This window comes from Dermacentor andersoni, chromosome 6 (genome assembly GCF_023375885.2).
Source record: "Dermacentor andersoni chromosome 6, qqDerAnde1_hic_scaffold, whole genome shotgun sequence".
In the NCBI taxonomy this organism is placed as follows: Eukaryota; Metazoa; Arthropoda; class Arachnida; order Ixodida; family Ixodidae; genus Dermacentor; species Dermacentor andersoni.
The window spans coordinates 179,629,587-179,642,267 of NC_092819.1; the positions used below are offsets into that span (position 1 = coordinate 179,629,587).

General features: G+C 44.3%; 1 protein-coding gene across 5 annotated transcripts in view; it reads right to left on the reverse strand.

The window, feature by feature from the left end:
• The window catches only part of LOC126523926 (uncharacterized), a 185,801-nt gene that overhangs the window by 21,262 nt on the left and 151,858 nt on the right, over positions 1 to 12,681 (reverse strand). For all 5 annotated transcript variants that reach the window (XM_055066999.2, XM_055066996.2, XM_055067000.2 and 2 more), the window contains 2 exons: positions 4,177 to 4,266; positions 899 to 995 (listed from right to left, as the gene is read on the reverse strand). In XM_055066999.2, coding sequence (XP_054922974.1) covers positions 899 to 995; positions 4,177 to 4,266 — 187 coding nt within the window. The remainder of the gene's footprint in view (positions 1 to 898; positions 996 to 4,176; positions 4,267 to 12,681) is intronic.

A 12,681-nucleotide genomic window follows, 5' to 3' on the forward strand; every position in this document is an offset into this window, starting at 1 on the left:
TTGACAAGAGGTAATGATCTACCTTTTAGTATCAGATTAGATAAAAGGAGCTGGAACTCTTTTTGTGCATGTAAGTTAATCAAAAACAGATAGAATATGCACAAAATTCAAGGGGCCCTTGGCCTTTTCGTCAAAGGATAAATGGCCCATCAGAAGCAGTGCAGCGACATAAAATATTCACTATTGATGGTATGGGTTCCATCGCAATTTGTTTACTTGAATTCTAGGTGTATCTCACTGGCTGGAAGGCATGAATGATGCCGGATGATGTTTCTCTTTTTCAATTACAAAGCTAAGTAGCTCAACAAGATATGTGCCTGCGATGACCTAGCTTAGGAAGTGCCACAGATGCTTCGAAGGTATATAGGTATCCTAAGATATCTTACGTTTCATTTTATAACCTTACCATGCAGCTTCGCCGAAAACATCTTGTGGTGTTTATCGCACTTCTTGCAGTGCAATAAGAAGAAACATGCTAGTGCAGGCAGAACGGAAGCACCACGCCCAAGCGCTTGTTTGTAGTTCAAGTCCCCTTTGCCTCGTCCTGCGTTTCAGCGCTACGAAGTTACATCATGGAATACAAAATGGCCCGGTCTTTGAGATTGTAAAGCAAATAATTATAGTTACTAACGTAAGACGCACGAGGCAAGCCCCTTCTTGTGTCTATTCCAGCGAAAGCTGTCATCCTTTCCGAAACTGCCAGTTCAATGATCTCACCGCTCATGTGCCATTTTGTTGCCACGTTCTGCATTTTCTTTCCTTGGGTACATTTTTTTTCGTGATGCCACGGAATATGTGTTTATCCAATGTTTCAAACTCCATAAACTTCGCATAATTATCCGACCATGTATATAAGTCCTAGCACAAGGGAACACAAAGACAGAGAAAGTACTCTTGCCTGGAACGGCGTGCTAGAAGAATCAACAGGTAGACTAGAAGACAGGCACCGATGATAGACAGGAGCGCCAAGACGGCTATCTGGCCCCCAGAGACCGCTGCACAGATTGCCATACACGGGGACTGGTGCAATACGAACAAAAAACACTAGAGCAAATTGGTGGTTGGAATGAAATACATTCCTTTATGTGCACGACACGTCAAATTTCATGGCTAATAAGAATAGCGCACCGAAAACGAAGACGATGAAAGACAGAGACACAATACAAGCGCTGAATTTTAACTAGCATTTTAGTGACAAATTTATTTATTTATTTATTTATACAATGAATTGTCCATTTGAATGTCCTCGTTCGTGCTGTGCATACACCTTCCTTTGTCTTCGTTTTCAGTGCGCTGTTGTTATATTACGCATGAAGCAATACCAAGTCTCCTAGTTTTCTAGCCTCTTCAACGTACAAGTTGTGCAAGCGCGCCTGAGCAGAAGGGCAGCTTCGAGTGACGGCACTGCGTCCGCCGAATCAAGTGGTATCGTTACGACGCCATTGCGGCAGTTACTGAACGCGCTCGCTTGTGCTTGAGCAAGTTCTTCGGCGACTAATAAGGCAACCGCATTGTTATAGATGGGCTCGTGTGTTATGAAATAAGCTAATAAACGAGGAGAAAGGAGGTTAACCGAGGGGTCCGATTTTTGTTAGTCATATCATAAGAAGACATTTCTTATTTGTTTTTATGATATAAAATCAGCTAGCGTGTCTTGTCACGCGGCGCTGCACTGTACCCGCAGCGTAGCCAGAGCGAGAGCTGATGGGGCTTCCTTCTTCTGAGACAGCGGAGTCCCGAGGCTTCCATTGAACGAGCACACCCTTCCCCGTGAGTAGAGCGACTTCCTATGTACACTCTTTCTTGTTTTCGGTCTGGCAACCTGAGCTCCGTACAGCCGCACATCTAGAATTCCGCTTAACTTCATCGGTCACTGCGAACCATTTACGTGGATGGACTATCGCAAATTCCAGCCTAGAGCTTGGCACATGCGATTTGCTGGCAAGCTATTGACGCAATGCGGAGCACGCGTTTCTACTAGCTTCTGGTTCAGCACTTAAATAGGAGCCTGCGAGGGAGTCATGTGTAGGCGCTGGCATCTGCGAAGCTGTCGTTTCGCTAACGAGATATTTTGCCAACGTTCACTGGATGGCGCCTCTAGCACAACACCATGGGGTTTATTTGTTGCCGGCCATTTTCAACGGGGATATCAATAGACATCAGTATCATCATAATCATCACGAGAATACAGTTTAGAAGACTGTGCCTGGAAATCCGTGTTAGTTTTTGTCCATGCAGTACAGTCATCTGTGCTACACAGAGAGTTCTTTATGGTAACATTACACCAGCTAACCCAAATCACAACCCTAAGTGTAAATTTTGTCCGGCGCAAAGCCATCGCGAATTGGGGGCGCTAAGCCTCCCCTTATGAAATGGGAATTGCATGGTCTGAAAATTAGGGCAAGTGTCCGGCGATTGCAGAAATTGGAAAATTTTCACTTTTTAATCTTCCTTTACATTGCTGAGAGCACACTGAAGCCGAGGTACGAACGAAGAGTTTTCGTTTGTGCGAGGTTGCATCTGAGGGACAGGCTTCTCGGCGAACATCCTACGAACGTCGCAAGTCTGATTTTGTTTCTTTCCAGCTCGTCGCACGACACTGATGTCACACTTCCATCACTTCGGTTGAAGGTGACGTCGGTACTGCTGCCACACTAGCTTGAAAAGCGAGTATTTTGTGAAAACTGACGGCCGAAAAATATACAGATGGCTGTAACGCCATGTCAACACTGACAACAACTATGCTATGTACGCCGGTAGCTGGAGCAGTCATTGCAGCTTTTTAGGAGCTTGAGTGCCTATGAATCTATTGAATGTCAATATTCCTTGGGAACCGGTAACCAACCCGTCCTAGCCGAGTGGCCTCTATTGCAGACAATCTGCTGGCGGGTTGTGGTAGCTAACTCAAAGGTCTGAGTATCACCTTGGCCGTTGTTCTTAGTCAGTGGAATGGTGGTAATGGTATTCAACTCATTGGAGGCTGCGGAGCTGGAGAACTTTAAAGTACTTGAATTGGCCTTCATGGTCATTATATGCAAAAAATAAGTTATTCGTCAGCCATGTTTTACATAATTTAGAACAAATAGCTTGCCATCATTAAACTAGGAACAAACGTCAAGGTGCACTTTTTCGTTTTATGTTGCTACTGTTTCCATCTGTTCACATTCCGGCTTACAGAAAAGTTCCCTTTTTCACACTTTGTAAAGGTAGGTTGAGGAACTTGTGTTAAGGAAAAGGCTCTATACGCGTCTCGCAAGCTGCAGAATAATGTGGGTATGCAAGAATTATAAAGCAGTAATTAATTGACCTACTAGCCAATCAATATGTTTTACTTACTGGAAAAAAGGAAATTTTGTTGGGAATATGAAGTGTGGTAGCATCCGGTACACGCGGAGAACGAAAGGACCGCAGGCAAATACTTGCGGGGAATAACTATTTGTCCAGTAGTTACATTAGGTACGGCTTTTATGATGCCACCTAATAAAGAAGTTCGCAAAAATTCATGCGCACAGGCAGTCTAAATTTACTTTAAATCAGAATCCGTTTATTACCCATACAACAATCACGACATACACATGTTATTCACAGGAAACATGAATACTAAATCACAAATTAAGAATGAAAGGGCAAAGTTCCCTAAGGCTCGCTGAAAGCAATTTTAATAACCTGCATAATATATAACCTCCATAACCTTCCATTACCTCCATAAGAAGCAAACAGCCGTTATTAGCTAATAAGATGAATGGACCTTGAATGACATTTGTCATGGCATTGCTTGGAAGTGCTTCACATTTTTATGTTGCATCGAATGTATGTGTAAATCCTTCATTGCCGGAGACGCCAACTCAAATAGATGAAGAAGTTGTGTAGCGAGTAGAGGATAAGAAAATACGATGACAAGCTCATTATTTCACTTGTGTTCCTGTTTTGTATCGCTTTACTACACTAGTCGCCAAGCAAAATCAACCAGTCCAATCGGCCACCCTTGATTAAAGTAAATAATACTGTAGGACCAGAAGTTACTGGTACACGAAATAGTTGCCACCACTTTAATTGTTTTTAGTGTTTATAAATTAATGGCGATGTTAATTGCCGTGGAAGATGTTTGCGCTAATGTCATATCCTGACCTCTGTTAACGAATCCCCGCAGCCTAATTGTCCCTATACAACACTCACCGACTTTGTAGCGGCAGCTGCGTTCGATGCAAACCATGCCAGATGGCTCACATTCCCAGTCCATAGTGCATTCTTGTCCCTCAGGTACCACTGCAAACATACAATACACGTAGCCAGGTCCACGGCACCCCACTAAATTATGCAACACAATTCTTCACAAAGCACAGCGCTGTCTCCACGAGTGTACCGTACTCTGCTTTCCTGCATTACATCAGGCCCCATGAAGCTGCTATTGTGACTGGATGAAACAAGCAGCGAGTGATTTGAATCACAATCGCTGAAGGGCGCTGCGGCCTTTGACTTCCTGTTCTCTTGCTTTCCCTGCCCTACACGTCCACCCATAGATAGGAAAACCGACAATGCAACAATAAATAATATTTAATGTCCAGAACAAGCTTATCCTATTATTTTATGCATAAGAAAGCTCATATTTTGTGATATTTATTGATTGCTTTGTTAGTCAGTTATTAAAAAGCCAGCAAATCCCACGCCCTGTGGGAATCGATGTAATGCGAAGCAGTGTGCGGGGAGCCTACCAAGTTAACTACGGACCGTGAGAGCGGCAAGGCCGAGGCGGTTGTTTTATGACCTACATGACACGCATATCATGACATTCGTTGTATGACCTATCATTTATCTTCGTCATACACTCTCGTCATGCTATGCAAATTTTGTCATATACCGAGTTAAAGAAACGACTGTGAGTGCACCAAGACAAAGGCGGCTGTTTCATTACCTACATGACACGCATGTCATGACCTGTCATTTATGCTCCCATACACTCTTATCATAGTATGCCAATTTTGGTACATACCAAGTCAGCGAAACGACTATGAGAGGGCAAAGACGTAGGCGGCTGTTTCACGACCTAAGCAGCACGCTTATGATATTCATATCGTGACCGATCATTTATGTTCGCCATATGCTCTTGCGATACTATGCCAATTTGGGTACACACCAAGAGGCAGGCAGCTGTGTGATGACCTAAATAACACGCATGTCCGGATATTCATGTCATAAATTGTCATTTATGTGTCTCATACACTTCTATCATGCTATGCCAGTTGTGCTACATACCAAGTTAACGAAGCGACCATGAGAACACCAATACGTAGGCTGCTGTTTCTTGACCTACATGACATACATATTGTGATAATCATGTCATGACCTTTCATTAATGTTCGTCATACACTTTTCTCATGCTAGCCAATTTTTGTACCTACCGAGTCAACGAAACGACCACGAGAGCACCAAGACGTAGGCGGCTGTTTTATAAGCTACATAACGGAAATGTCATGATATTCATGGCATGACCAATCATTTACCCGCCGTGGTTGCTCAGTGGCGATGGCGTTGGGCTGCTGAACGCGAAGTCGCGGAATCGAATCCCGGCCACGGCGGCCGCATTTCGATGGGGGCGAAATGCGAAAACGCCCGTGTACTTAGATTTAGGCGGACGCTAAAGAACCCCAGGTGGTCAAAATTTCCGGATTGCTCCACTACGGGGTTCCTCATAATCACAAAGTGGTTTTGGCACGTAAAACTCCATAATTAAAAGAAATGACCTATCATTTACGTTCGTGATATAATCTTGTTATACTACGCCAATTTTGGTACCTACCAAGTTAAGGAAACGACCATGAGAGTACTAATACGTAGGCAGCTAGATAGATAGATACTGTCAGAGTGCCAAAAGTTCACCAAGAAATGCTTCGCATTTAAAAGACTTCATATGCTTTTGTTAACCGCGCACATGTATTGCGTCACAATGACAATGGCTCATAGAAGTTGCTCATGCGCAGCGACCTTCATTGCCTCCTCATATCCGCCGAATGTCCTCGTACATCTCATAAATGAAGTTCATTTTCATCGTTTATTAAGGCCATGTAAAGGAAGCTTATTTTTCGGATACCCCTTAATAGCTTGATTAAAGAAATGAATGTGGTGCATTCTTGAAAACACATAAGTTTAAAGCCAGCCTCTTTTCTGCGGTGATTGAAGTCACGTGTGGCCTAGTGCATATTCCGTACTATAAAAGATTCAGTTGATAGTTCTATAATCCTTCATAGGTTCGCAAAAGGAATGATATTACTAGAGAGTTCAGAAAAGAAATAGCATAGGTCATGAAAATGTGAATGAAGCTGTGAGGATTGTGAGGTATTGTTTCTCCTTTCACAGCGAAACATTCGGTACATGTCGCCCACTGTCGGAATCGATTGAAGCAATTCTTTTTTGTGTGTGTTTTCGAGGGACGTTCGTCTGGTTAAGCGAACAATTACATGTATAGAGAACATGACAAGCTTGTACACATGTCATATGGAAATGGCTCTGTCAACGTAATCTCGTCACGCTCCAACACCAGACACATCCGACAGAAACCAATGTCTTGCCCGCACTACGCGACGAATCGTCCTACTTTTAAACGAAGTGTTTGTCAGACAACTTGTCTCGGCCCGTAAACAAAACGGTGCTTTTGCGCTGCTCTCTTATGACAGCCTCTCTGCGCCATCCGCGGCTTCGCACTTAGGCGCAAATGTGAGCTCGCGTAATTCTTCGCCGTTTCTGCTGGGCTCCTAATGCCAGGCACAAGATGATGCCCGAAATAGAGAAGAACAAGAGGGCTGAGACACGGACCAGCGCAAACTTACAACCAATTTTATTTTGTAACACTAGTCAATAAAAGCGCATTATCACACATGCGCATTAAACCATTAAACGCCGGTACCAGATGCGCCCATAAGCAAGCGAAATAATTCGTCCATATGAAGCTTTACACTTGGAAAACCAATTTTATTTGATTTGCACAACTCATTGATACTATAGAACATGTTCCCAAAAGGGAACAATGACGCAATTTGTATACACAACGCATAATTTTTTTCTGAGTATCGCGGAAGCCTATGGCCTTCACTTGTGGTAAGCCTTTGGAGAATGAATATGCAGGCGCAATTTGCACACTCGGCACATCATTCGGGTGCTTTTTGAGCTTTGCTTGCCTAATTACAGAATATGGTGACCCTCCTCTTTTTTCTGCAGTGGAACGAGAAGGCCCCAATCCCTGTTGGTCTGTCTCGCGATATGACCCGCTTAATCATTAGGCCTTGTACTACGCGCTTGAAAATTGTAACTGGTCAAGCTTTGGCTCAATTCCACGCTCCACACAAAGCCTCCAAGCAGCCATGCCAAGTGTTACCGGCCAATTGCTTAGCATTCACCAGTACCACTTTTTTTACTTTAATGTCATGGTCGCTAATAAAGCCATCAAGAAAGCTAACGCCAGCTAAATGCGTGTTGTAATATTGAATTACTTCCGGCTGCGGCACATTCACCCTCTTTCGCTCCTTCTGGCTATAGTGACTGGCTGTTGCTGTGTCAGTTGCGTGGTAGTTTGTGGCAATGCATATGCAGTTATTCTTGGTTCCACTTCCAAGCAAGCGTTTGACAATCAGGTATGTAGTTAGACATCCCGTGTTTCATTTGGAGAGTCCTTTTGACTCTTCTAAATGTCCATATCCAGTCTTTTTGTTGTCATGGTTCCCGTAGCCCAAAATCCCCGCACCTTCAAGTCTTGTAGATGCGCTATAGGTATTCGCAATATTGTGTAGTTTGTTGGCGCTTCTACAAATTTCAGCACATTCATTACAACTCGCGTTCCGAGCAGCTCTTTCATGTTCTCCTGATCAGCTTTTCCACGGTAGCTGTCACTGTGAAATGGGTAATCATATGAAGATGAGAGAATCGATAAATTGTTGCTCAAGCGCGTTGCCTGTCCCTTTATGAAGATATTGCAGCTGCGTCAAGGAAAACATGGTAACTTGGCCATCATCACCATGCTTAGTTTTGAAAATTTTCAAATTGCGGGAGCGATGCATTCCCTATAGTCAGGTACAACTTAAGAAAAAAGGAGGCGTTTACTCCTCCGAGGCGGATGCATACGAGCCTCCCCCAATGGGGGCGCCCTCTGGACTGACGTCATGAGCCGGACGGCCGGTGACCCCGCCGATGGAGAAGATGGCTGCCCACGCTTCGAACTGGGCCAAGTCGCGTCAGCTGTGTTCGTCAGCCCCTCGTCACAGTGAATTCCCAAACTGTTTGTGATGGTCTACCATGCCAGAAATATTACTGCGAGCTTACGATGCGGCATTTGTGCCGCGTGCGTTTATTCTAAGCCGTGATCCGGTGAAGAAACATTGCAGGGAGCATCGCTGACGCTGCGCTACGCTTTGCCTGAAAACAGCATCCCTTGGTGACCGCTGCAAACGCATATCCTGTGTGTTTGTTCCATGTTTTTTTTTTTTGCTTCCGAATGAACTTACGAGGAGAAAAGCTTGCCAAAGTCTGGTGCCTACTGTCAGCGGCGGGTGTGTTCGTGTACTGTGTCGCTGCATTTTTCGTCGGGCGGGGTGAAGTGACGGAGCAAAACCAGTCTCAGGAGAAATGAGAAAAGCGTGCGCGCATGAAACAAACCTACGAGTGTGTCAACAGAAAACATTTGCAAAAGACGCTTCCAACGCAAAGATATGTCGCCGTCAACTTAGCGTGAACGATCGCCGTCAGCACAAAGATAGTCGAGCGTCTAGCGGCGGTGTTCGAGCGTTGGTTAGCACCGTCGATTGATTGCTGTCTACCGGTGCTCACTGCACGCGCAAGCTGTAGAATGCGTGCTGTGACACAACCACGCATAAGGTGTGTTGCCAGCGCTCGATATGCTTTTCCACAACACAGCTCCACACTGCTTTTGAATTCTCGTGATATCTTGCAATTAAAAATTCCCAAGACATTGCGAACAGAACGGTAAAAAGAAAAAAAAAGGCATATGAGAAGTTGGGCACAGCAGCTTGTGAACCGGCTCCTAATACCTATACCCGTATCTGTTTGTAAATGTGTGTATTTTTTTCTGGGTGCTATGCAGGATGCGCCGAGTTTCGCGAAACTCGGGATCTTCACGACCTCTGGCGACACCCCAAGATGAAAACACAAATGGCACCGAGACAAAGTTTATCTTTCGACAAGCCTCCAGTTTCATTGGTTTATCTAGATTCACTCTGGGTGGCCATCATGCCTTGGGCTTTGGCTCCTGGGCGGTCGACAAACTGGGGGTCACGTGATCATACCGTCGGTGCATGGTCGTGCCTTCTTTCACTTGTTTGTCGTTCCACCGAGTGCATTACATGCACAAGCAAGTTATAAAACAAATGCGTTTAGTACAATAATATTAGTTACTTTAACGTGGTTTAGAAGCATCTTAAAACTTACAAGATGTACACTGAATGTGTAGCAGACTAATTTTTAATTTAGTACGCTTCGCATTATACCACGACGGAACGCTGTGGTGGCGCCATTCCATCCATTCACCGGGTGAGCATGGCGGCTAAACATCGAAGAGGCCCAGTGTACACAAACTCGTACAACGAACTTGCAGTGCGCGACGTAGTGATCAGGCTCGACGATGAGCACTATTTCTTGGATAGTTCTGTTCCTCCGTGAGGAAGCTTTCCGTGCACCGCGTAAGACTGCCAATTTTCGGCAATTTTACAGATCGCAACGCGCACCTACTGTTCACGGCGCAATGCTGAAGAAACAACTTGTCCGGTGCTGCTTCTGCGAGTGCGCTGAGTTCCTCCACTCTGCGTGACTCGAGCGTCACGAATATTATAGAGTGTGTGCAAAAGGAAGACAGCCTATATAGCTACGACGCGACAAGGAGGTGGTGCCGACGATGGATCTCGCTACCAACACAGTGAAGGAGACATCGACAAACTGCAGATAAGTATGTTTCTACTGTTTCATATTTAGCATAATAAGAGTGCACGGATTAAGTCACTTTCGTAATAACGAACTGAATGTCCAGCAGTTTAAAAAAGGCATTGAGAACCAATGAGTGTTCGTGCTTTTACATGCACGTGGGCCCGCGAAAATATGGAAAAAATGAAGGTAACCTTAACTTGGTGAGATAACAGAAATTCATGAGTGACATTAAGCCCGCACAATCAATGGAAGAGGGCGTTTATCCAGGTGAAATATCAATAGCAGGTACTGATATAAAGCAGGAAACTTCTACCAAAGTTTCATGTTTTGAACAGCACATAGAAGGCATTACCGAATCGTGATCGCCACGTTACCGATATCCTTGAAAAAAGTTCACAATGATTGCATTCTTCCGGTTATGCAATATGGGACATAAACCTGGAGGTTATCAAAGAAACTTGAGAAGTCGAGGACTGTGCAGAAAGCGAAGTAACAAAAATTGTTGGAGATAGAATTAAGGCAGGAAGACAGTGGTGTAGTAAACCGTGGCAACTGATATGCTAGTTGAGATTAAGAAAAAAAATGGAATCGCCAGGCAGGCCATGCACGTCTTCAATCACTTGTTGCCAATTCATAACAGGTGATTACATAAACGTGACAGAATGGATGTCAAGGAGAGAGAACTGCAGCGGAGGATGGTAGAAAATTGCGTAATGGGACAAAAATATGATGTTTGTAGGCATAGGATGCAATCAACTCGTATAAGACGAGATTGTAGGGAGAGGCATTTGTTTTGCACTGAACAAAAATAGGTTTGCGGTGCTGACAGTAGAGACTCGTGAAGGGACGCCTCAGCTGCTGGCACACTAATCAACATGACAATTGGCAATGAAAAAGACAACCCCAGTTATGAAAAATAAAGCAACGTTGTCCCGACATTGTTTTATTATGCATACTACACTAAAGGCCTCCACACCCGCCGTGGTTGCTCAGTGTTAGGCTGCTGAGCACGCGGTCGCGGGATCGAATCCCGGCCATGGCGGCCGCATTTCGATGGGGGCGAAATGCGGAAACACCCGTTTACTTAGATTTTGGTGCACGTTAAAAAAATTCAGGTGGTCGAAATTTCCGGAGTCTTCCACTACGGCGCGCCTCATAATCAGAAAGTGGTTTTGGCACGTAAAACCGCATAATTCTTTTTTAACTAAGGGCCTCCACACTTAAGGCCACTTAGTACCAATACTGCAACGAGCATTTTTCTCTGTAAATAATGGTGTATATGCAGTTGATTCATTCCAATAGTCCACTTTCGTTTTTTTTGCAGCAATACGTTCTGCTGCTGGAGGCACTCAACTGCCTGGTGGAAGTAAGCGAGCACCAGGCACGTGCTCTTGAGAGTGTGGCAGAGGTCCGGAGGGCTGCTCTGCAACAGTAGTATCGGTGCCCTCACTGCTCTATAGTCGAGCCCCCAGAAGACAACCTATAAAAAAGCTTTCAGTTTATTATTTTGTTCATTATTCAAGAACACGAATGAAATTATTGCAGTAAATATTATGCTGTGCATATTAGGACACTTCTAACATGCACTTGGTGTCTCTTCCAAATAGGCAACGTAAGACAACCTGTGCCACTCTTGGACCATGAAAATGAAAAATACACTAACGCAGCATACAAGTCATTGTGCTCTTTGTTCTTTCTATGTGCAAGAATACAGTGCATGTTGATTAGCCACAAGATGAACGGTGTGTGTAATTCGCCATGAAAAGACAGGAAACAGCAGGAGCTTAATAATGCTATCACCTATAGACTGCGCATGACTGCAACACTCCCCGATTCAAACATGCCATTACATGCATGTGCGAACCACATATTCTTTAACAATGTCATATATTTGCATGTACCAATTTTCACACATCTTAAGCCTTTGAATAGCTCACTTCTGATGTATTCATTTCATAGGCCAAATAATTGTACACTTTGTCCTTCTGTGTTGCATGAAAAGCAGCATCCTATACAGTCGGATACAACTTCAGAAGACAGGAGAGGCCCCGCCCAGATGACCAAAGCGCAGCAGCCGATTCCCTCCACGTCTAAAAAAATAGTGCAACAGCTTCCGGCGGCACGACGTCAGTCTAGAGTGCGTGCCCATTGGTGCAGGCTTGTGTTCACTTGCCTTTAAAGTGCAGATTCCGCGGCCTCCTAAAGTTGTATCCGACTATAGAATCACGTAATGCCTTTCACCAGTTGCATAGACTTTAGCAACTTGATAGCACACAATGATCAGGAACAGAAATTTATAAAGGCATCCAAGCAAAGCTGGCTGGCCACACTTCCATTATGATGGGCTGTAAAAAGGTCTCGCGAAATATTCCCATGATGTCCGTGAAAAAGAGGTGGTGTTTGGCACTTCTTTAGAATCAAAAACAGATTACAGTGAATGTTGTCTAGCACGTCAAAACAAACTGAGCTTGGTTATCTGCAAAGCTGCACAGCATGTAATGGAAGCTTGGGCTTCACATAGGAAACAAACTGCTCTGTCCAGTACAATTTTGAGGCCGGTATGGCACCTGTTATGTCAACAGTGTCAAGATACAAATTACGCATTTCACAGCCGACTGATTTCACTATTATTTTTTGTATGACGGTTTTTTCAATCAGTGCTTGTATTACATGATCAGATGGACTTGAAAGTGGCTTTGTTTGCAAACCTTCCTACTAGCATAATCCTGTGGCAAGGCACTGGCATGTTGTCGAATA